The 25,035-nt window shown below is 36.0% G+C and overlaps 2 protein-coding genes across 2 annotated transcripts in view; one reads left to right on the plus strand and one right to left on the minus strand.

The window, feature by feature from the left end:
• Window positions 1–220: 220 nt before the first annotated feature.
• Window positions 221–8,495, plus strand: btla (B and T lymphocyte associated). Its single transcript, XM_032557163.1, has 8 exons — window positions 221–757; window positions 2,414–2,731; window positions 2,852–2,896; window positions 3,452–3,574; window positions 3,673–3,707; window positions 3,809–6,400; window positions 7,693–7,806; window positions 7,886–8,495. The coding sequence occupies exons 1-6, from the start codon at window positions 682–684 to the stop codon at window positions 4,130–4,132; spliced, it is 921 nt and encodes a 306-aa protein (XP_032413054.1). The 5' UTR covers window positions 221–681; the 3' UTR covers window positions 4,133–6,400; window positions 7,693–7,806; window positions 7,886–8,495.
• Window positions 8,496–20,338: 11,843 nt separating this feature from the next.
• The window catches only part of LOC116716107 (OX-2 membrane glycoprotein-like), a 32,566-nt gene continuing 27,869 nt past the window's right edge, over window positions 20,339–25,035 (minus strand). The window contains exon 7 of the mRNA XM_032556912.1: window positions 20,339–22,491. The gene's annotated coding sequence lies outside the window, so the exon portion shown is untranslated. The remainder of the gene's footprint in view (window positions 22,492–25,035) is intronic.

The raw sequence follows: 25,035 nt of genomic DNA on the forward strand, positions 1-25,035 counted from the left end.
TTCTTATAATATCAAACCAACACCAAATGGTTCTTCAAAATCTGAATATAGCTGATTCACAAGGTGTAAGTGTTCATGTGGTGACAGTGTTGACCCAATAAAAGCCACCAAAACACCATCAACACAGTGGGCATTGAAGCCATTAAAGAGGCTGTGGGGTCCCCATCTGCTCATCAGAGCACCTTACAACCTCCACTGAAACCACAGGCGCTCTGCAAGAGGTCGCGCAGCGCTGCAGGAGATGCACATGGCGGAGATTAAAGAAGAGGAGAAAGGAGAGGAAGTCAGCTTGAAGATAGCAAACCACAGAGACTGTCAAGAAGTGATGAAGGCGGTGTCAAGGTGCACAGACTGAAAGACGCCTCGGAAACGACAGCAAGGTCTGTGAGAACGATGAAGATTTTGGCTCGGTTCGTGATGCTTGCTGCAGCTGGATGAGAAGGGGAAGCCCTGGCCTGAGTCGGACCTGCAGAAATTGCAGAAGCGAGACCACCCACCGCCTGATTCTCACCTCAAAAACTATAATCCCGTCTACTTTCAAGGGGAAGAAGTACCGTACGTTACAGGGCGTGTGAGTGTCAGCCAAAGAGGAAGCAGCTCTGGCTGTTTTGTTTAACAAATTAATGATGTTTTCGGAGGAAGATTTCTCATTTGAGCTGGATGTGACCGAGCGAAGAGATCATGAGGCTTGAGCACCGCTGGGTTGTCCTGATTTGGTCCATTTGGACCGTCCAGTTCCTCACCACTGAGGCTGACGGTAAGTGAAAATGTTTCCTTTCACAACTACAGAGACCAAGTAAATGGTTTTTGTGCAGGCAAATCCAGAGGGCAGAGGTCACAGCGAAATCTGACCATTAGTGAAACTAGTAGACATGTCACACCGGGAAGTCAGATTAAATAAAATCGAAGCTCCTGATGATTTTAGCAAACATGGATTGTATACTTTATAGAAATGTCGGTTCTCTTCTCTGATAAATGTGATACTATTTTTTTTTTTTTAGATTTTGAAAAACAATTTTCTTTCATTTTGTTTCCACGGTACGTATGACCAGGATATTGTGAAAGAGTTTAAAAACTCACAATAACAAAATATTTACAAATTGAGTTAAAGAGGGGAAAAAAAGATAATATAATTTAGATGTTCCATTTTTTACTCGGCAATCAATCAATCAAGTTTATTTGTATGGCACATTTCAGCAACACAGCAGTTCAAAGTGCTTTACGTCTTGAAAACATAAAAAAATAAAAGAAAACATCATCAACAGTTGTGAAAACCAATAAACATGACATTTTGTCAAGTGCCATCGTTAAAATTATCAATACGCATCAAATATGTTGGTCAATGTTCCATTTAGAGTTTCATTATGGTTCAAAAACAGCTGTAAATAAAATGCTGACCAATAAAAAACTAAACTAAAACGGCAATAAGGTTTTAGCATCCATATTTCAATTATACGCCGTCAGACCACTGTGTTGTAAACAAATGGTTAAATAAGCAACATTTTTAATGAAAAGTTGCTAATTGACTGAAAGCCTATTTTCTCCAGGTTTTATTTTTTTTAAACTGTTATATTATTTGTGGAAACATAATTTATTGGCTGTAACTTATTTCTTTATTTAAAAGTCGCATCACGTTTTCTTAAATGTTCCGTCATATTAGTAGAACAAAGAAGTTTCTGTTTGAACGTTTGACTTCCTCATTTTCAATGAATAATTTGAATATTTAGAAACAACAAAATAAAAAAACAACTGGGCAGGATAAACTCATAACTAAGTGTGGTGTTTGAGGAAAAAAGAAGAAGAAGAGTAACTACAGAGGATGAAGAGTTGCTCATGTCACTTTAAAAACTAGTCTATGAAACAAATAAATTTCCTAAGGGCAAAAAAAAACTATTTTGAGTTTTAATGAAGATGAATAAAGGCCCAATAAGAATGCTAATGCTTAAAATTTGTCAACTTATAGCTTCTAGTTAGCAGATCAACAGAAAAGCTTCCTGTGATACAAGAGGCTGAGGTCTTTATGTAAAATAACAGCACTCACCACTGACTATTTAAGCAACTGCTTAAAAAAGGAACTAGTTTATTATAACTGTGCTTCAGAGAAACAGAGAGACATACCTGCAGGTGTGTAAACATTGACATGAGGTTAAATGACAAAAAAAAGGAGAAAATTTGAAAACATTTTTAGATGTAAAGCCTGTTAGCACTAGTATTTGTTAAATTGATCATCTGATGCGACAGAAGTCGCTTTTAGATTGAACAGAAACCAAACAGTTATTTTATTGTAGCAAAAGGATTTTCCTGATTTACGTGGGCATTTTGTGAGAAGTTCATTTAAGTTTAAAGCTAATTAGACACAAAAAGCATCAATTTATCTATATTATCTTATATCTAATGTCTTCTCTTCCTTTAGATGACGACTGCACAACAGATCTAAAAGTTCGTCGGAACACGATTTATAAAGCGTCTCTGGGACAAGAACTCAGGATTGAATGTCCAGTTGTGTTCTGCAACAATTTACCACCAACAATCTGCTGGTATAAAGTTAAGGAACAAGATATTTGTCTCAATGACAACAATAGCAATCACATCAAGACAGAATGGAAAATGTCAAATCCGTCAGAAGGGATATTCTACTTGTTATTTCAAAGCATCATCATCAGTGATTCAGGTGAATATCAGTGTGAAGGTGGAGGCAGTAGGAGTCACATCATCTACATCAATGTTTATGGTGAGTAATTTTTCAGTTATATTGTTTATAGCAACACTACAAGTAACATCAGCCAGCTTTACGTTTGTATCCATGCATGAATACTTCCTTATTTACAAGATTATAACTCTGGCTCTACAGATATGGACACAAACGACACACGTAAACCAATAACCAATGACACAAGTAAGAAAAAGTTTATATCTGTATTCTGATTTTGTACATATGAATTGCTATTTCATGCTTGTTAATTTTATTTTGCACATGTAAATAAATCATTGTTTTTTTAGCATTGCACATTTTCATAGATTATGAATAGATATAAATTGTGATATCTTACAGATAATTTAGTTCACTTGTGAGACAACTTCTGAAAACTATTTTACTATTTGGTTCTGACTCCTGTTAGGACAATTTAAGCCTCATAAAAGATGAGACCAGTGATCAAACCACATTAACTATTGCAGTAATAGAGTAATATGAACAATGGAGTAATATGAACTGTATGTCACCTATCTAACAGAAAAGTACTTTAAATCCTAGTTATTAAAGTGAATAGGAAACGTCTCTCTGACAGTTATGTTAGGCACAAAATGTCTCATGGCAGAAGGGAACAGATCAGAATTGTCAAAAAAGAAAAGAGGTGAAAAGACTAGAATTTGTATTTGAAAAAGACACTTTTAAGTTTGGATAATTTATCATTATTTTTGTTTTATCATGTTCTGTTTTGTCTTCCTGCAGACGACAAACCCGAAAGTGATCCAGCAGATACATTTTTGATGTATATGTACTCTGCTGCTGGGATTGGTTCCTTTGTCATCATAGTGATTATTATTTCTGTGATATGCATGGTAGGGTGTAAAGGTGAGACTTCTTTACTAATTTTATTAACATCAGCTTGTAATTGCTACGTTAAATACTCAGTCACTGCCACTGCATTTAACAAACTGTTTATTCTGCAGGGAAGTCAAAGAAAGAGAAACAAAAAGAAAATCAGGTAAGTTATTCTTACCTGATTATAGCCTCTTCATTCAATGATTATGCCTTTAAAATTTGACTTTAGTTTAAAGTTTTCTTTCTACTTTTCTATTCCTAAAGTACATGGAGATGCCGTTGGCTGAGCGAGTCGTCCCAAACACCACCGGGATCCAGCACTCACCAAGAGGAAGCCCCAACCCGCTGCCACCCCGCAGGCCCAGCGGGAGAAAAACCACAGGGCAACCTGCGGAGCTGACGCCATCGAGAGACAACCAGCCGCCTTACGGCCAGAGGACACGAGACAGAAACAGGAATGGGGCGCAGGCGGAGGAAGCAGGTTCTGTTGTGTATGCTGCTCTCAACCATGTACCCCCACAGAGGGAAGCTCCCCAGCCACAGAGGCAGATAGAGGAGACAGAGTATGCAGCTATACGTTTGGTTTGAAGACTGAGAGTCTGCTGGAATAAATCACACTAGAGGAATGAAGTTTGAATCTGGATCTTCCTCTCCAGAGGAGCACAGGATGGATTCCTCACAGCAAGGATTCTGGAATCAAACTCAAATCATGACTTCCTTTACCTTTCGGAAACACCGATCTTACAACAGAACATGCTGACGGATTTGCTTAAGCATAATACGACATCGGCATCACAAACTGGATGTTTGGTTTCTACTGTTCTGTTTGGGATGGAAAATGTTCCAGCTGAAATCAAGAACATCAGCGTCACTGCAGGCGGTAGCCTGCGGAGTAAAAAGCACGTTTCACATCCTTCATAAGTAAAACCAAAAGGAAATGAACCATGTAACTTTTTTTATGATTGTTTACCAAAAGGAATTCAACATTTGTCTAATTTTCTTCAATCTGCACTTTGTTTAAAGACCCTTTTCCTGGCCTTGGTGCTTTACAAGAAGTAAACCACAATGGCTAAATGAGATGAATAAGTAGGTTATCCCACCTCTTCAGGCTCCAGAACACGATACAGAAATCAGTCAGCGCTTCCTCACCAACTCAGTGCACAGAAAATGTCTAAACAACCACAATAGAGCTGATGGAGCTAGCAAACCCAAACCGCTTAGCTAAATACACGCTAGCTAGTTGGTACCACAGCATAATAAAGAGCTAAAAGAGACTAAACCCTTATTTTGTAACCATGTCTAATTTGCTTAAAGACAATTTTATTATCTTTTTGTCTTCCTCCACCAGTGGCTTAAGACCTAAAAAAGTAAGCTATTCTCTGTAGTTAGCGTGTAGCAAACACAAAGCTAAAAGAAACCAAACACCAAAAAGTTACCATATTATTAGTTGTGTTTCAAGAATAGCCATAGGTCGTCATATTTTACTTTCTTAAACTGGAAATGTTGAGTCACACACGAGCTAGAAGACACGTTTGAAATAATTGATATTCAGCAGCTAGCTTGAATGAGAACTAGAAAAAACATATTGATTTGGCTAATTATATCAGGCATTTAGATAAAAGTAAATATGTAGCATGTCAATGCATTAGGTGCTGGTCAAAATGACCAAAATGATCAAAATGACCGAAATGGTTTGAAAAGATTTGTCTACCACAGGATTATGTTATTTCTATTAGTAATCTAATACTACAGTTTAAACTCAAAATGGTTTGTAGCCCAACATATTTAACCAACATGCTTGTTCAATTTATGAAAAAGGTTAGAGAATTAAACTGATAAACATTGGTAAAGTACATGAGTGCAAAATTGTGGAAGTAGGCAGGAATAAAATGCAAATTAAGGACATAGATTCACAAAATGGTGAGCTGATCTGGAAACTTTTTAACTGGCAAAATCATAATTGTAATATTCAGTTTACAAACTTTCCTACAGAAACATCAAATTCGTATTTTCTTCTTCAAATTCGTCTTCATTCACTGTATGTTTTTTTTGCTCTGCTACGAGGTACAAGTACAGCCGTTATTTGGACTCTTTCCTCAAATATGAAACTTAGTTTTTTTGTGTGACAAACAAGCAGTGATTCAGATCTTTGACAATAATGAATGCAATTACAGTCTACAAACTGAGCATGTAAACTACAATGTGTGATATACACATGGGAAGCAAAAAAAACAAACTGTTGTTCTTTTGAATGCTTTGCACGTATTCGAGTAAATACTGATTTCATTGCATGTACATGACTTGAAATCACTATTTGGAAGAATTTCAGTCATTTCTGGTACTGTAGCCTCGGACGGTATTAGATGAGTCATTTTCTAACTTTCACTGTGACTGAAAATTTTATTCTGATTACTGATTGTGATTCTTTGAAAAGATAGAATGTAATCCTAATCACTGTGTGCAATGAAATAATGTCTATCTAAAAAAAAATCTGTATTTAATCTTGTGGATTTGACTCTTTTTTTGTGGTAATTATGAGTATTTCCCTAGAAAAAAATTCACAACGCAGATTAACTGAAGTTAAATGAAATGTGTGGAGAAAAAGAAATCTCTTCCTGTAATGACATCAAAGCTTGTAGATTCACATTTACTGGAGGAACCGTCTACCCAAAGACCCCCGTAATCAAAAACAGGAAGTAAAACCAACCGCATGCGACTTTCTGTAAAATTCAGAACGCAGTCAAGTTTCACTGAAGTGGATCATTTCTCAGGTGCTCGACATGAAACCTTACAGCTATAAAGTCCTTTTTTATGTCTTGATCCTAGTGGTACTCGGTGGCACTCAGGATGATAACAGTAAGTTATTATTACTACAATAATTTATCTGCGTGTTACATTTTTTATTATATATTACAAAATCATTCATTTTGACTTTGTGTAAATATTTGAGAATAGTAGACATCATGAAAGAGCAACTTGCACCTTAAAATATTACAGAGAAATATTTCCATACCGCCATACTTATTTATTGTATAATATACAGACGTATTTCAGGCTATGTATATAGCCTGAAATTTACATAGCCTAAAAACCTAAAAACCTAGTTTTTAGGTTATATTTCCATTTTTGTTTACATTTTCTTTCTTAATTTGCATAAATTGAGAAATATCATAAAAAATAAAGAGCAAAAGCAAATGGAAATCTGCTTTTCTGACATTCTGAAGCAAAACGAATGTGAAAAGCAACAGAAAATGCTCAACTTAAAGAACCAGTTCAACGTGGAAATTTCTAAATATTAAATGTTACCAACTTTAATAAAATTGCTAACACTTTTAATATTCCGTTACGCTAATTTTAAGCTTTTTGATTCATGTTTTAAGTGGCAAAAACTTGAAACCACAGGATGCTCTGTGGGTTTCTGCAGCGGGTTTGACCTCAATTTGGTGGACACAGCTGCTGCATCACATCTGTCTCTGATTACTGGCTGTTAATACTGAGGTTGAAGAAGCAGCCAGTCATGTGTGACCTTTTATGATTCGACCTTTTCCTGCAAACTCCAAAACAGAAATAAAAGCACAACAAGTAACTAGAGACTTTAGTTAAAGTGACAGAAAGTCAAAACTTCTCATTTCCTGACAGTTTTGCTCATTTTTCCCAATGTAGTTCTAGCAGGGTCAGGTTGGATGGAGAACATCTGTAAACATGAAGTCTTAACAAAAAATTCAGATTGACTTTATGTTTGGACTTTGACTGGGCCATTCTAAGTCACGAATGTGTTTGGATTTAAGCCTGTCCAGCTCTATTTTTCAGCCTCTATAGCAGGTTTTTCTCCAGGGCTGATCTGTTTTTGCTCCATCAACCTTCCAATCAAACCTAATCAATTTCCCTGACCATGTTTAAGGGGAACATCCCACAGCCTGATGCTGCTCCCACCAAATTAACGATGTGCAGTGCAAGATTTCCTTTCAAATTCAGTGTAGGTTTCGCTTTATCATGTGGAAATGGGACTTTTTTTTTAACTCAGGGTATCAGGTTACAGGTAGCTAAACACAAATCCGTGCCACACTTTTCAGATTGAAACACATCTGAACACATGTTGCGTTCTCCTTCCTTCTCATGATTGTTTACGTTCTTCTCTTTTCTTGCAGAGAAGCCGACCAGTCTGGACATGTTCAAACATTACATGTTCCGCATTTTGGTCATTAAGATTTTTGTCACCGTCGTCATACTTATCTTTGTGAAATTTCGTCCTGCGATTGAAGGTAGGAGTCTAGATATAAAAATACAGGTGGCTGATTATCTGAGAGCTGTAATTCATTGAACTTTGTGTCCGTTCTGCAGAAAAAGGCCAGACAAGAGATGATTATGGCTCTTTGTCTTCCCATCACATCTATGAAAATGAACAGCTTCTTCATAGATGAGTAGATAAACATCTACTCATGTTTGCCCTGAGTGGAGCTTTTATAGAACAGCTTCTTGCTTTTGTGATCTTGAACTACTGTAAGCCAAACTGCAAAGAAGTGAAAATGAAACTGTGAGGCAGCTTTTGTTTACTGTACAAAGAATAGTGAGACAGAGGACAGGTAATAGTCATGTTTCCTGTACAGGTAACACATCTGCACACATCCTGTATAAAGTTTACGTTCACAACAGACTGTCTAGACTACAGAGTACTGTGTTCTCGTCTTCCTTTCTTTTATTTATTTATGATTAAATAAGCTTTTCTTCTTGGGTAAATGTATTTTATGAAAGGAAACTAATTTTACCCATCATGACTGTTTTCATTCTACCCAAAGTATTAGTTGTACATTCTGAAAAATTTGAAATAGGCAGCCATATCATGACTTATCATTTGTATTTGTGTTCCGCAAAGAATTATTCACGATTAGAGTCTCAGATTGACATAATCTGTTTGTTTTTGTGAATAAATTTGATTAATCTTATATATAAATCTGCTGTGTTTGTGTAATTTCTCTGACATTTGGTGACTCACAGTGTTTGCAGAAAAATCACATCAAAATGATTTCATTGTAGAAAGGTACCAGTCAGGGGAAGAGCAAAAAAAACTCCACTGCAATATGTACAATACATATCATTAGTGAGCAGCGAGCTGATCTAAAACGGGAACATTTTAGTTTGACTTACTGTAGCATCATTTATGTGCATTTCTGGTTTAAACTGTTTGTCGCACTAAGGGCGGAAAAAGTTATGAACATAAAGATTTCATTCTTTACGTCACAACAGTCTGAGCTTTAACTAGCTTTAAAAAAAAAAATTACATCCACAGCTGAAATTGTATGAACTTGATTTTAAAACATTAGTTTTCTTTGGTTCTTTTTTCTAGAAGTACAATTAACAACTGTGGAAACACATGTTTCTCCTTGTATCGACTTCATCAAAGCTATTAGCATTTGCAGGAGGGTTTATAGAACCCCATAATCGCAAACAGGAAGTAAATCAACCACATCTGCTGTGGTGTAAAACTCAGAACATACAGAAGCTGAACAGAAGTGGACGCTTCATCAGACTATCAACATGGTGTCTTACAGCTTTAAAGTACTTTTTTATGTCCTGATCTCTGCCAGACTGATGGTTCCTCTGGATGCTGATGGTAAATTACATTAACTATTAAACTAAGCTATAATGGATTGTATAGCCAGGCCGTAACAATGTCGGTCATGAGGATTCAGTCTAAATCTGTTTTTTTTTGTTTTGTTTGGTTTTGTTTAAATTCCATAATAAATATTGGTAGAAACTAGATGAAATGTAATTTCTTTAACATCACCGTGTTTAAAACTTACCAAAGGTTTTCCACATCACACGGCGCTTCTACAGTTCCGCAGTTGACAAGATGATACATAGACTAAATAATAGAGTCTTGAAACCCAACATGTATAAGTAAAACAACCAGACATGAACCTGGACGTCTTTAATTCTATGTTGCCAAACTAAACTAATAATTTATATTTTTACTACGTGTTTTAAAAACATATAGCGTAAAGAGATATTTTACATAAAGCTACTGTCACTTTGTTTCCTGTCTTGCCATATTTGGCGATGTGTTGAAGAAAGCGTTTGGTTGGTCTAAACATCAGGAAATGAAGTTGATTTTGTGGAAAATTAAGTCCTACCACAACTTTAAAGCATGTTTGTTACATTTTAGGTGCTTCTATTCCAATGTGGGTACAAAAGTCAAAAGTTAAGGATGCACAATGTTAAACTGCGACAGAATCAACTATGTTACTTGCATTGTGACAAACTAAGCAATATTTAACTGGCTGCAACTTAAATAATTACCAGATTTAATCATAAATTGAATTAAAGTATAAGTTTTAATTTCAGTTTTAAGCATTCAACATGCTGATGTGAGTGGAGCATTACAGGTTTAGTCTGAGTATTGAATGAATTCTGTAGTATTTGCAGCACAGAAGCATTGATCCTGCATCAGTGTTGCACAAGTGTGTCTAACATGATCAGTGAAAGTGATGGTTTTCATTTAGAAATATTTTTGACATGTTCAAAGAAATGTGGTACAGGCAGGCATAGCTAGTGATTCAAATATCTCTGCTAAAGAGGCAAATATGTAGGAAAGTGATGTTGGAGCCTTATTTTCCCATTGCATCATGTCTTCCAACAACACTCACATGAAAGGCTCCAGAAAAATTGTTGGCTAAAACTTGTAAAGAATAATTTACAGATTTCAATTAAAACAAAGCAACATGTTTTTTGTAGCAGGTTGGACATGAAAAGTTCAAACTCCTAGCTACTTTAATCAAAATAGACAAATTTTTAACAGTTAAATAAGAAGATTTTCACTTTTTGGAAATTATTCACATTTTTCTGCACAAGTTAAAAATCATCTAGCCCTTTCATGCATGAATTATGATCCTTTGTGTCAGAATTTTTTTTCCATTTTTAAAAATGTTTTTCTTAAGACATAAAAAAAGGTAGGAAATTTTTTTTTGCAAAAATAATTTTTTATTTTTTTTTTATTTTTATGTGATCAATTGTAATTTTGTCCAAATACAAAGTTTTTTTTTGAAAAGTACATCAGTAGTATTGTTCCTTAGGGGTTATCTGATGTCACAATATTTTTTTTACTTGCAAGAGTCGTCTACAGTAGAAGGAGGGACCGGGTCGGTTCTCATGCTTTTTTGTCTGTCGGCCATATTGTATTTAACAAAAATAATTTCTTGCATTTGCAGCTGATGGCCAGTAGTTGATGGTATATTTTATGATGCATTAGTGTCCACTTCAGTGGTCTGTGTGCATTTATAACATAAAAATCCACAGGAAGCACAAGAAAATGGCTTTTAGATAGCTGTCCACTGTAGTGACCACTATGCATGAAAGGGCTAGTGTTCTGGTTTTTCAGCAATTTTCCAAGTCAAATTTGCTGAATCAAACTGATTATTATAAAATGAACCTTTATTTTCTACTTTTGCAGTGTTAATAAGGCAACAAAAAGGGCCCAGGTATGAAATTTTAATGTCTGGTTCTTTCTTGTTGCAGATGACGAGTGTACAACAGATCTAAAAGTTCGTCGGAACACGATTTATAAAGCGTCTCTGGGACAAGAACTCAGGATTGAATGTCCAGTTGTGTTCTGCAACAATTTACCACCAACAATCTGCTGGTTTAAAGTTAAGGAAGAACATATTTGTCTCAATGACAACAATAACAATCACATCAAGACAGAATGGAAAATGTCAAATCCGTCAGAAGGGATATTCTACTTGTTATTTCAAAGCATCACCAGCAGTGATTCAGGTGAATATGGGTGTGAAGGTGGAGGCAGTAGGAGTCACATCATCTACATCAATGTTTATGGTGAGTAATTTTTCAGTTATATTGTTTATAGCAACACTACAAGTAACATCAGCCAGCTTTACATTTGTATCCATGCATGAATACTAATTTAGTGACAAGATTGTGACTTTGTTTTGTTCTACAGATATGGGCACAAACGACCCTCGTACGACAATAACCAATGACACAAGTAAGGAAAAGTTTATATCTGTATTCAGATTTTGTACATATGAATTACTATTTAAGATAAGATAAGATAAGATAAATCTTTATTGTCATTGTCACAAGGACAACGAAATTTAAAAGGTGCTATTTCATGCATGTTTAATTTTATTTTGCACATGTAAATAAATCATTGTTTTTTAGCAATGCACATTTTCATAGATTATGAATAGATATAAATGGTGATATCTTACAGATAATTTAGTTCACTTGTGAGACAACTTCTGAAAACTATTTTACTATTTGGTTCTGACTCCTGTTAGGACAATTTAAGCCTCATAAAAGATGAGACCAGTGATCAAACCACATTAACTATTGCAGTAATAGAGTAATATGAACAGTGGAGTAATATGAACTATATGTCACCTATCTAACAGAAAAGTACTTTAAATCCTAGTTATTAAAGTGAGTAGGAAACGTCTCCCTGACAGTTATGTTAGGCATAAAATGTCTCATGGCAGAAGGAGCCAGATCAGAATTGTCAAAAAAGGAAAGCGGTGAAAAGACTAGAATTTGTATTTGAAAAAGACACTTTTATATCTAGTTATAAGATTATCACTCTGTTTTATTCTACAGGGACTCATGAGGACACAAACAATGTCACAAGTAAGAAGTTTAGATTTCTATCATTTTGGTTTTGCTAATTCAATCTTTCCTACTTCTATTTTGTACATGTAACCAAACCATTTCATAGCAATGTACATTATTTTAGATTAGAAACATGGGTGAAAAGACAAGCATTTATATTTAGAAAAGACCGTTTTTAAGTTGGGGGAATAAACACCATTTGTATCATGTTTTATTTTGTCTCCCTACAGATAACCAACCTGTACCTGAACAAGCAAACACATTTTTGATGTCTATATACTCCACTGCTGGGATTGGTTCCTTTGTCGTCATAGTGTTTATTATTTCTATAATATGCATGCGAGGGTGCAAAGGTGAGATATTTAAATTCTTTTTTCTTTTAACACCAACTTGTAATCGGTAGGTTAAATACTCTGTAGCCGTCACTACAACTGTTTATCCTGCAGGAAAATCAAGGACAGAATCCACAGAGGTCCAGTACTCACCAAGAGGAAGCCCAACGCAGGCGGAGGAACAAACTTCTGTTGTGTACATGGTCTGCCAGGAAGGGAAGCTGCCCGGTCGCTGAGGCAGATAGAGGAGACACAGCTATACGTTTGGTTTAATGACTGAAAATCTGCTGGAATAAATGAATGATGTAGCATTTATAAACGTTAGGTTTACTTTGACTGGTCCATTCTAACTCATGATTATGCTTTGATCTAAACCGTTCCCGCTCTGGTTGCTTGTTTAAAGTTGTTATCCTTCTGGAAGGAGAACTTCCACTTTAGCCTCAAGTTTTTTTCAACCTATATGTAATCTGTTTGTTGTCTTTAATAAACTTGATTCATCTTTAATATAAACCTGCTGTCTTTCTGTCAAACTGCTTTGCTGTTAAATGATTTCACCGTGGAAAGGTAACAGTCAGGAGAAGAGCATAAAAGTATCCACTACAATATGTATTGTGATACTTGTGTTTGCCCGCTTTGTGATTTATTTTCTGATATCAATGTCATTTGCAAACGTTTCAGATCATCAAAAGGTCTGCAAATGAACATCCAAAGAGGCATTTTTACCCTAAATTTAACTAAATAAAACTAATTTAGAGCCACAAATGTTACCTGGCCTCAAGAAAAAAAGATAACTACAAAAAATGTGTTAATATGTATAAAGAACCCCTATTTTATTTCTAATTTTTAGGTCTTAAAATAAAGAAAAACATCCAACAGAAACGGGATGGATTCGCTTTCTTCTACAAAATGTTGATTTTATTGAAAACCGTGTAATAAAATCCACAGTTTCCAATGTTTGACAAGAAAACTAGATCTATAAAAACACAACTGCTACTTTTAGTGTCCCTCTGTTGTGGAAACCAATAAAATTATTACATGAAAATACATAAAAACTACATCAACCTGCATTTGGTTACACATCTGTATTTAAAAACATTAGTTGGCTATCAGTTACTAAGAGCAACTATTGGTTGTTTTAGGTTTAGCTTTATGCTAAAACTCTCCAACACGTTGAATGAGGCTGAATAAAATGGAGCATCAATAGTGACTTGTGACGACTACATCAAAGTTTATTAGCATTTGTAAAATTCAGAAAACACACAAGCTTTGATAAAGCGGATTATTTCTGTTGTCCAAAATGAAACCATACAGACAACTAAGTTGTTCAACACCGTGTTCCTAAAACAATTTAACTTGTTACTCATAGTGAGATTTTTTGTTTTTGTATCAGAGATGCTGTCTGACCAGAGGTCTTTCACATCACAAAGGTTTTCACACTTCCTCAACTTAATAATAGATGCAAAGATCAAACAATGCAGCCTTAACACATAAACTTTGGTCCTGCTTTAAATAAAAAGAGCAGAACACAGCAGATCTTTAGAAACTTTAAATACTAACTTACATTTAAGTTACATTTCCTAATAGATCAGAGGTAAAAATGCTTGCACTGTTTTTTCTGTATGAAAGTAAAAATGTGGAACTGCAATTTTAGAAAGAGTTGCTTCATATTGGGTCAGAGGACATTTATTTACGGTCATTAACAGACAAAATAAAGTGATTCACGCAGATCATTCAGTCATGTTTCTGAACAGTTTTGCTTGGTTTCTGTAAAGAGAACCTGGATTTAATGCATGCAGGTTCATCATGAAAGATAGCAACCAATTAACCAATTTATTCTGACCTCTAAAATGTGTAAAGTGATATACTAATATAGTCATAAAATAAAATAAATTCCTCAAGTACAAGTATAGTTACATGATTAAATTCATCCCAAGCTCAAGTTAGCTTTGTTGAAATCTAGTCAAAGAAAATTAACTTGACTATGTTGAGATGATTCTGCAGTGAGTTCAGTCAATTAATCTGACATATTTATTCTGTTTCTGCTTTTTTTAAATTTACTCGCTGTAAATATTTCACATCATCAAACACATTTTAATTTTAATAACACAACAGAGCAAATAAACAGTCACATTCAATACATTAGAATATTATTGAACATTTCACTGTGTATACAGGTAAGATTTTCCGTGTTTACTTACAGAAATATTACTGTATAAACAAACGGCTGCAGAAACGGTTTTGATCATCTTGATTGTCCTAAAACAGCAACTTATGACTCTGATTTACTAACAGACACTACTACATAATGAGCTTTAATAACATTTTTCACACTTTTTGTATGTATTGTGTTTTTGTCCACAAGAACAAAATACTTACTAGCGATCTACAACAACTGCAGAAGCAGAAATGTTTCTTCTTCTAATCGACTATTAGGCCTATTAGCATTTACAGGAGGTTTTATGTTGAATGACCAGAGACTCCAGAATAGCAAACAGGAACTAAACCAACCACATCTGTTGTGCTGTTAGACTCAGAACCTACAGAAGCTGAACAGAAGTGGATGATTCAGGAGACCAACATGATCTTTTTCAGACCCAAAGTCCTTTTTTATGTCCTGATCTCAGTCGGACTCCTCGCTCCTCTGGATGCTGATGGTAAGTTACCATAACTCTTAAAACGAGCCTTTTTATCTTGTCAAAGAAGATTCAGTTCAAAGGCGGTTTTTGGTTTAAATACCTAGGAAACAAACTAGATAAATTCATTCTTTAGCACAGTACAGTTAATAACAAAGTGTTTAAAACATACGAAAGGTTTTCAATATCATACAGAGCGTTTTACAGTGCCACAGTTCAATAAGTGATGCGTAGACCAAATAATGCAGCCCTAACATTTAAAACGTAGATGTAAAATAACAAGATTTGCAACTGGATGCCACGTCTTTAACTCTATGTCTGGATCTTTCCTGATGCAGGCTGCACAACGGAGATGAAAGTGTGGCGAAACACAGTTTACGAAGCGAGTCCTGGACAAGAACTCCGGATTGATTGCCCAGTCGTGCTCTGCAGCAACTCAACACCTGCAGTCAACTGGTATAAAGTAGAGGAGAAACGTGTCCTGATCAATGTCAGCGATAACAGGCACATTAAGACAGGCTGGGAGATGAAGAGTTTCCTACCTTATTTTCCTAAATATTCTCAGAAGTGACTCTGGAGGAAATCGGTGTGAAAGTGGAAGCGATGTGAGCCATATGATCAAGGTCATTGTTAACGGTGAGTGAATAGTTTACATATGATCAGAGGTAGTTTCATCTCTCGAATCAGGAGTATGCAGATATCGTGCATTTGGAAACTTTTCTTTTTGCCAAATCTTTAGCTTGACTAGGACATTTAAATCTATTTACAACTGATCAAATCTCCATTGGTGATTGTTTTTTAAATTGTTTTATCAGAGAGTGCTGGAACCTACACACATTTTTAGCTTTTCAAAATGACTAAAGCTGCTCTCGCATAGGAAGCGGTGGGGTTGTGAACCTCTTATGAAACCGTTCATGGTAGCGGCGTTTACGTCAACATAGCGCACGACTCTTGCAAAACATCGCAGCAAATAACTGGTTTCTAAACTAGAAGTTTGATCCATGTAGGTTTTTTTTTTTACAGAGAAATTCCCACTTTAATCATGAAAATTAACATGCTTTTCAGACGACACTCAGCCCACAACAACAGCAAGTTTTCAACTGCGGACGAGTCCAGCCTCAGGTTAGAAACCTTAACTTCCTTCTTCAGTTTTGTACTTTTACCAGGTTTATATTTTCCATAAAAAAAAAAACGTCCTTCACCAATGAATTGGCAAACAGAAATGCTCTTATGCTAACGTGAATGTCCTCTTGTCTTGCAGAGAACGACTCTCAGTACATGTGTGGACACTGTATGTAGCGTCTTGTTGGAATTTTCTCATTATACTGATTTCTACAAGTGTTACATCACCGATAGTGTTGAAAGGTAGGAGCTTTTAAAGTTTATTTACAAACATCTAAAAGGTAAAATACATTCTATTAATGCAGAAGAGCAAACAAAAACATGCTAATTGGAACTTTTTATCTATTTTGCAGGAAGAAGCAGGAAGGCAGATGATTCATGTTCCCAGTCTTCTGATCAAAACTATGAAAATGTTGAAGATTAATTTATATCAGTGCTGTTGTAATATATAGAGAATTATTGCTTCTCATGAGTTTTGTTATCTGGCCTGTCTTAGCTTGTGAATGTACTTCTCTGTGTGTACTTTATGTACAAAAGTAGTGAAAAAGTGAAAACAAAGTACATTATTGCAAAGATTTTACCCGTTGAAGTTTCCGTCTGTGTTTAGCATGTTATAACAGCCATGAAGCTGTCATGCAGCAACAGCCTTCAGTCAGAGGCCTCTTCAGACTTGCTGCAAGACTGACTGCTACTGCCCACAGCATCATCATCCTTAACAACTCTTAAAGATACTAGGATGATTTGAGTTACGGCAATATTTAATTTTCTTTGGGATAAGTAAATTATTTTTGAATTGAATTTATCAAATTGTGTTCTCAAACTTTGACATTTGTTTGATCTGTAGGCTGCATGGAAAATTTTGAATGAATTTTGTTCTTTTTCCTGTAGCTTGCTTTATTAAAACGAGTAACTTTTAAATCAGGAGACTTTTATGATAAAGAAAAAAAGTGTTTCATTTTTCAGGAAAGGAAAATCTAATAAAAGCTCCATTTAGTGAGTTGTGGCTTCAACTGATGTATTTTTGACACTCTGCTTCCTGAACTCTTTGAGTTTAAAGTTGCTCAGTAGATTTGACAGGTTTAGTGGTTTAAGTGAGTAATGCCTGTTGACATACAGGTGATAATCAAGAGAAAAAAGAGAAGACGCCGGCTTATAAATGGAAAACTTTGAAATACTAACAAATCATATGTTCAGTTTTTTTTCCAGCTTGAATCCAGGAAGCAAAACCTTTCAGGTCAGAATGAAACCATCTGCAGTCTCCTGAAACACCCAAACCAGAAACGGCCACCAAGCATCATCAGAGAACAATTTTGACTAAAGCAGAAGCGTAAAGTATTATATAAACGTAAACAGGAGAGTAAAGTGTAAGAATAAATTAGATTTTGGTCTAAAACTGAGAACTTACTGATTTTTCTAGAAAAATGACAAAATCTTTCCATAAAACCACATTTGTATTCGTAAATAAATCAAAGTGAGCAACTCTTTAGCCGCAAAGGCAAGATAAGATATCTTTATCTACTTCATTAAGCAGCATCACAGGAAACATCTAGCAGCCGTGACAAAACCACAGCGATCGCAAGTTATTGAAGCAAAACCCTGCGATCAAAACAGGTTTTTAAAAAGAAACGAGGAGAGTGGTAGGAAATGTTGGATGTGCAGTTGCAGGGCCGCGCGAAACCCGAGGGGAGGATGGGCCGTGGGACGTGTTACCTCTGCGGTTTTGAAAGTGCGAAGGGTTGACGCGCAGCGCCGCGTTACTCATGGCTGCAGTCGCACGCTCCTTTTTCTCACACAGCACGTCCCAGCCCTGCATGCAGTCACCCACCAATCACCGTGTCACAGACGCAGGCTGCTGTTAAAACGGCAAAAACAAGAAGGGTTAATACAAATCTTTATTGCATCATTTCCTCTGTTACTGTTAGTGGAGGTGAAGGTGAAGGTGGGCTTAAAATTGATGAAGAAAAACCTGGTAAGATCCTGTTAAACAGCAAAGCAAACAGGGCTGCCACCTAGAGGTGAGTTAGCATAAAACTAAGGGATTTGTTAAAAATAATGGAACATGTTTCCACTCTCCAGAAAATAAATAAATGACCAAAAAATTTCCTCTAAGATTTGGGATGATTGGACTATATTCCACAATTCCTTTAAGGTTCTAGGTTTAGCCTCAGAAACAGCATTTGGATGAGACAGAACAAGTTTTCTATTGGGTCAAAGGTAATAAACTTGGGCAGGTCATCCATAATGTCAATCCTGTTGGTTTAGAAACAAGATGCTGTTTTTTAGGCTTATTTTGTTTTTAAATCAAACATTTCAAGATAATTTCCTCCAGCATAAAGCAACAAGACATTTTTTTTTAACGTATTTTAATAAATCCATATTTAGGCCGAATATAGTATGAGAAACATCCACATTCCCAATAGTTTGTCTTCTAATCATTGCAGTTCTCAGGTATCTGCAGGCCTCCTTCGTTCAGCCATTTTGGAGTTTCTTTGATTCGATGAGCCGATTTCTGTTTTCCTTCCCATATTTTCTTGTTCTGGTTTCTATTCCGCTCTTCTTTGCCTGCTTCCTCTTCTCTATTTAATTTTTTTTTTAAAAGTAAGTCATTTTTCTGAACACTTTGATAACCAGTCATCAACTTGCACAGAATAAGTATTTAACATGTTGTGATTTTCAATCTCAATATTCCATTTCTAAGGAAAGCAGAGATTGTTCTAGTTAGTGATAAACTACCATTTAACAGCCTGGAAAATATATAAATAGGGAAATAAATCTCTTATAGAAAAAGGAAAGTGAGTGAAACTAAAATAATTTCCCCAAACTATTGCTTTGACCATGACAGATGTCAGTTTACCACCGAAAGAACAATTGAACCATTCAATGATCTTTGTGAGACATATGGAAAGAAAAAAAAAAAAAACCTGTTAAAAAATAATTACTTGAACGAAAAGCTGAAAAATACTTAAAATATGTATGTTTCCAAAAGCGTAAACTGCAGGAAATATTTGATGAAGCTCATAATTAGTGCTCTTATTGACAAAAACAATTGATCGGCTATTTTTTTTTTGACAATTAACGTTTAAATAGAGAATTAAATTTTATTCGCAGCATTAAATAAGAAGAATATTGAATTTCCTGTCAGAAATCAATTTTCCAGTGTGGTATCTACATCACAGGTATCAGACTGAACATGATTCATGCGTGACTCATTCAATTTCCACGTATACCCTTATAGAAAAAGCAAAAATTGCCCCCTTTTAGCTATTTAAAGAGAAATATTTGCATTTGCAAGAGGGAATATTTGAATTCATTTGATTGTATAATGATCTTTAGACTTTCAGAGGATTCAAAAGTGAAACAAACTAATACCAGCAGGCTGTGGGTGAAAACGAGTTTCCTCCTGTGTCAGTTTTCCGCGTGTCGAGCAAACCACCAACATTCTCCATGAAATGTTTACATCAGTCAGATTTGCTACTTTTCATAAGAATAAAAAGAAATCTCCATGTGAACACGTTTGATAGTTGAACTTCTTCGACTTTAGTACAATAAAAAAAATCATTCTCAGGAAAATGAAAGATCCTGCTTTTTCCCAAATTTGAAACAAAGTTTCACATAAAAATAAGATTTCATTGAATGTGAGGCATTTGGAAAGTTCAGTAATTTATAGTTCAGAATGTAAAATATTCACAGAATTACATATTTGCCATTGATATGGATTGAAAAACAAATATTTGACAGGAAAACTGTTCCTGTGTGCAGCTCAGTGTTCCACATCACATTTATGTGGCCGGTGTCCTAAAACATTACAGTTGGGTGTTTTTGTAAGGAATTCCTGTTTCATGCAATAACAAGATACGTTTCCATTGACCATATTTGACGCAATTTGAGATTTGGAAAATAAAATGACTTCATAGAAACACACCAATTTAGGAAAAAATCGTTTCTTGATAAGGTTTGTGCGCATCAAAATTGTTTTATTTTTTTCACAAAACTGCAATGGAACGACAATTTTTTGCATCAAACGAGTCACATGATTAACAACCGGATATTGTGTTGGTGCAAACCATGAAGAAGAAGACAGGAAGCAGTTTAGAATCATGACAGAATGATTTGTAACGACTTTCCACGTGAACAAACTTATTCACGTGTGATTTTATTCAATGGAAACAACGGAATTGCAAAAAAATGTTTTTCGGCATTAGCGGAATATCGACAAAGTTTTATGAACATCTGTAATGGAAGCGTGGCTAGAGCCATACAGTTACCTGAAACAGAACCATTGTCATTTTTATTGTTATCAGAATAGTATCACAAATTATCCTGATAAAACTTTAAGTCCATATCGCCCAATCCTAAAGCCACAATAGACAAATAAAGTCAAAGAGGGATTCCACAAATATTTGCAGGGGATATTGTGATTTAGCAGAAATAGTAAAGGTTCTCCCATAATTCATCCAAAGACTCAAAATCGGGAAAAAGCTTGAAAATATACAGTTACTTGTGACAGCGAAATTTTATTCATTGTGAAATTTTGACTTCATTTTTGACTAAAATGAAGTTTAGTTTTAGTCCTTCTAGTTTCTGTACACACCAAGTCACAGAGAAATGCTTTGTTAGGGACATTTCTTTATAACTAAGTAAATTATTTAACTTGAAGCTGAATTAAAGTTAGATTTTAGAATATGCTGATACAAATTAATATATGCAATTTGAAATTTGTACTGTGATTTACTTTTCACAACTAAAAAAAGAAAGAAAGAAAGAAATCTGAATCACGATGTGCATGTGATTACTTGCATATATCGAGTCTGGGTATTTTTCTAGCCCACGGCACTAAAATTAGATGAAAATGTTAATAACTTTCATTCTGTAGGAGTTTTAATTTTACTTTCACCGCTTGTTTGGGGAGAAGAAAATGTGACAAAAACTATGATAAAACTATAAGGAATAAATCTGCTGAAAGTGGCTAAATTAAAAGGATCCAGTGGAGCATTTTGGACAAAAAATTCTGAATATGGAGTCAATTAGAGAGACTTTTGAAGATAAATCACAATAATTTGCAATGTTTCAAAAAAAAAAGTAACATACACTAAAAGGTAACAAAACAGCTGCACAATAATGCTTTAATTCTTTAAAGCTCATCCACAATCACAATGTTTATAAGTGTCATTGTATAAAAATTATAAAAAAATTAAGAGTACATTTATTTTTCTCAGTACATCTACAAAAATGTCGATGCTGCTCAGTGACTCAGAAACACATAAAAACAGAAACACAGAAACTTCCTTTAAAAACAAACGTGTGCGTGGAAACGGATCCGCCCTCCGTCTGTCTCACACTCGTACACACAAACGGTGATTCATAGGTTCATCTGCTCTGGAGGCGTTTGGGTGGCGGTGACCCCAGAAACACACAGATTACATCTCGACCACCTGTCCCCGTCCCACACGCAGGAGTTAAAAACCGACAGAGCTGCCATCCACTCCGCTCTCAAAATAACTCACGAAGGTTCAACAAAAAGTCACATCCTTCCTCAGAACTTTGGATGCGTTTGGGTTTCCCGTTACTTGCAGGTCCAGAACTGGCCCTCCTCTAATCAGCGTACGTCTCCAGGAACCACTAATAGATGCATTTTGGTGGTGGTGCTGGCGTCCCAAAAAACCACCAGGCCTGAGGGACAATGGCCAGACGTAGAGCTGGGGTATATTTATCCAGTCAGTACACGAAACAAGGCTAAACTTAGAACGGAGTTGGACATTTTGGTTTTTCTTCCAACATTTTTCTGTGTGCTGGATGAACCAATCAGGACTGTTACAGAACTAGGGCAGTGGCGTCGCTAGCTTATGGTGCTAACAGGTTAATCTCAACATAAAACAGCCACAACAACAAATTTCAGAGCATTAGAAGTAAAAATCATATTTAAGACCATGAGTTTTAACGTGGATGTGTGGCACTTTATAGCTGCAGAGGGTGTTTGTTACAGGACAAAGAGGAATGACATGACCTGAAACCAAATCGTAAAAGGTTTTCAGGCCACTGAAGGTCGACTTCTCAGCAGTTTCGTCTCATTTGTACCATTAAATAATCCTTTCAGTAGAAGTGTTTAGTCTGCTCTGGCAGTACATTTCCGGTTGGTAGGAGCAGAACAAGCAGCTTCCTCTGCATGGTGCTGAGCAGCTGGGTCAGGCTCAGAAATCCACTGAAGCATAACAGTGGTGGCGACGCCAGATGCCAAATCAGTCTGGACAGAAACAGAAAATAAAGATTTTTTGAAAAAAAATATAAATAAATAAATACATTTTTAAAAAATCCTGCTACAACAAAATCCTCCTTTTGTTAAGCACCTCATCAGTCTGGAGGTCCGGTCAGGCTGGGACCTCATCAGGGGGCCAGAGATGTTCAGCGCGGAATAAGCAGTGGGATTCTTCCAGTAATCAATGCACTTTTAAAATTTGATTGTTTCAATAATCAAATCAAATTTCAATTGGATTCTCTGATTTTCAGATTTATGCACATTTAAAACGGTTAGAGTCTAGATTATCTTGTGCTGTAGTAAACAATTTACAGCGTATTTAAGCTTCGTTTCCCATGGTTACACAGAAACAAAAGGAGACAACCAGGCATGCTGCGTCTCACTCCTACGGTCCATTTAAAGCCTAGTGATCTCCCTCTTCAGGCCTTATTTAAAATAACTAACATTTTACATTTCTCTGGCTGATTGGTTCCAGTCAAAGTGGTATTTGTGAAAACTGTCAGTCTGGTTTTGAAGCCCAGCACTACACAGAAACAGCCTTTTGTAACCTCTGATAAGGGTCATTCTGTGTTTATTGTATGTGACGACCTCTGACGGCACAGTGGACCACAACATCCTGCTCTCACTTCTGAAATAATGTTTTGATTTTAAATGTACAACTCTTAAATAGTTTCATTCAACTTTAAAAGTCTTTCTTGGGGTTGTGGTCTGAAACAAACTTTCTTTGTTTTTTTTCACTTGCCTTTAATTTTAGTAGCAGGTCGTCAACTCTTTTGAGCTATTTTAATTTTCAAGGTATTTGTTAAGTTTGAATGCTTTCATGTTACAACTGCTTCACAGCCATCTATGTAAAACCCTTTGGTCAATTAAAAATGGATGCAACTGCTAGATTTAACTGTGCTACATAAACCAACAGTTTTCTCTCCATCTGAGATGTAAGATAACATTAAAGTAAAAACACTCATGTTAAATGAATACTTTATACTTAGATGTAATAGTAAATACACATACAGTGGGTGGATTATTTTACCACAAACCACAGAGTCCTATGACTCAGAAGAAATACATCCGCCACAACAGTTTCCTTTGACAGTTTGTGAAATTTTATGGCATCCATGAAATCATTGTTGGTGGATTTAACTTTGAACCAGTGTTGTGCAATCTGACATAATAATTACTGAGTTAAATTTAAGCCATGTTGGTGCAACTCCTTTGTTCATCACTCAGTGTTGTCAGAGTAAATCATCCGAAAGGAGGAGTTTCTGATCTAATTTTAAAGATGCAGCACAACAGGGTGGTGATTAAAGTTCATGATATAAATGTGTCACAGAGTCGAAGCAAAAGGTTGTAAATGCAACAGGAAGAAACGTGTTTGGACACATCAAACACCCACAGGCATCTAAAGAATGCAGGATTTCACACTGAACATGTTCCTGAGTCACAAAGAAATGGCTGTGACACCTTCTGAGTCAACATCCTGAAATGAATCAGCATAGTTCTAAAGCTAATTAAGAGCAAAAAGATTACCTGGTAAAAACTGAATCAATGCACTTCAATGACCACACCAGCAGGTGTCACCATCGGCATGTCAGGATGTTTCCCTTCATCTAATCTCAGAGGAGCTGCTCTCCTGATTCGAGGGCAGAGTATGTTTTTGAGATCCACGCAGGATGTGGCACCACCCCTCTGTGGCAGCATAAACAATGCTGCTTAAGTTTATCTGGGTAGAAACCTGCCATCCTTGTCCAAGGTCAACTTCCTTTTTCCGTGGCGGGCTCACCAAGAATTAGGGAAACATGGTCATAAATAGATCCAACAGATTTTTACTGGAACAAGCTCAGGACCAAGTAATACCCAGAATCAGAGGCCGGTCTGAGGCTTGTCTGTGGTTCGACCTCAACCGCAGACATCACAGCTCTATAAAAAGGTCCACAGCTCAGAGACTTTGTTTTAACATCCTGTTTTACTTCAGACTGCTGCGACATGCGAAGAGTTTCGTACTTAACAAATGCAGCAAGGAAGTGTGGATTTCTTTCTCCATGTGGTAGCAAACAAAACGACAAAACCAAAACAGAAATACCAGCCAAGCCAGCTCTGACTGCTTTAGCTGCGTTTCGCTACGTTAAATTAAACCGGCGTGACAAAAACTGACACGTCAGCCAGAATTTAAAAAATAAATGAATACCAAAAATAACAAAAGCCATCAGTTACTTGATTAAAAACACCTTTTTAGAACCAAATTCACCTTTTTCCTTTACAACTCATTTTATTCATTGTGGCATGGACTCAACAAGGTGTCAGACACATTCTCCACAAAGATGTTGGTACCTATGGAGAGATCACAATGCAGGTACTGCAATTTGTCAACAGGTCTCATTCAAGTCTCTTGCCACACAAGAGCTTTGTTGGGTTGGGATCTGGAGTCTGTGGAGGCCAGTGAACTCATCATGCTCAAGAAACCAGGACTGATGTGCTTTGAGCTTTGTGACAAATTCACATCCTGCTACATAAATCAGGAGAAGATTTATGACT

The sequence above is a fragment of the Xiphophorus hellerii genome, chromosome 24, assembly GCF_003331165.1.
Source record: "Xiphophorus hellerii strain 12219 chromosome 24, Xiphophorus_hellerii-4.1, whole genome shotgun sequence".
In the NCBI taxonomy this organism is placed as follows: domain Eukaryota; kingdom Metazoa; phylum Chordata; class Actinopteri; order Cyprinodontiformes; family Poeciliidae; genus Xiphophorus; species Xiphophorus hellerii.

Bases quoted from the DNA above. Each gene is read 5' to 3' on its own strand.
- btla (XM_032557163.1), top strand. From the start codon at position 682: ATGAGGCTTGAGCACCGCTGGGTTGTCCTGATTTGGTCCATTTGGACC. The intron at 2,897-3,451 runs GTAAGAAAAAGT...GTCTTCCTGCAG, and splicing joins ACCAATAACCAATGACACAA to ACGACAAACCCGAAAGTGAT. The intron at 3,575-3,672 runs GTGAGACTTCTT...TTTATTCTGCAG, and splicing joins ATGCATGGTAGGGTGTAAAG to GGAAGTCAAAGAAAGAGAAA.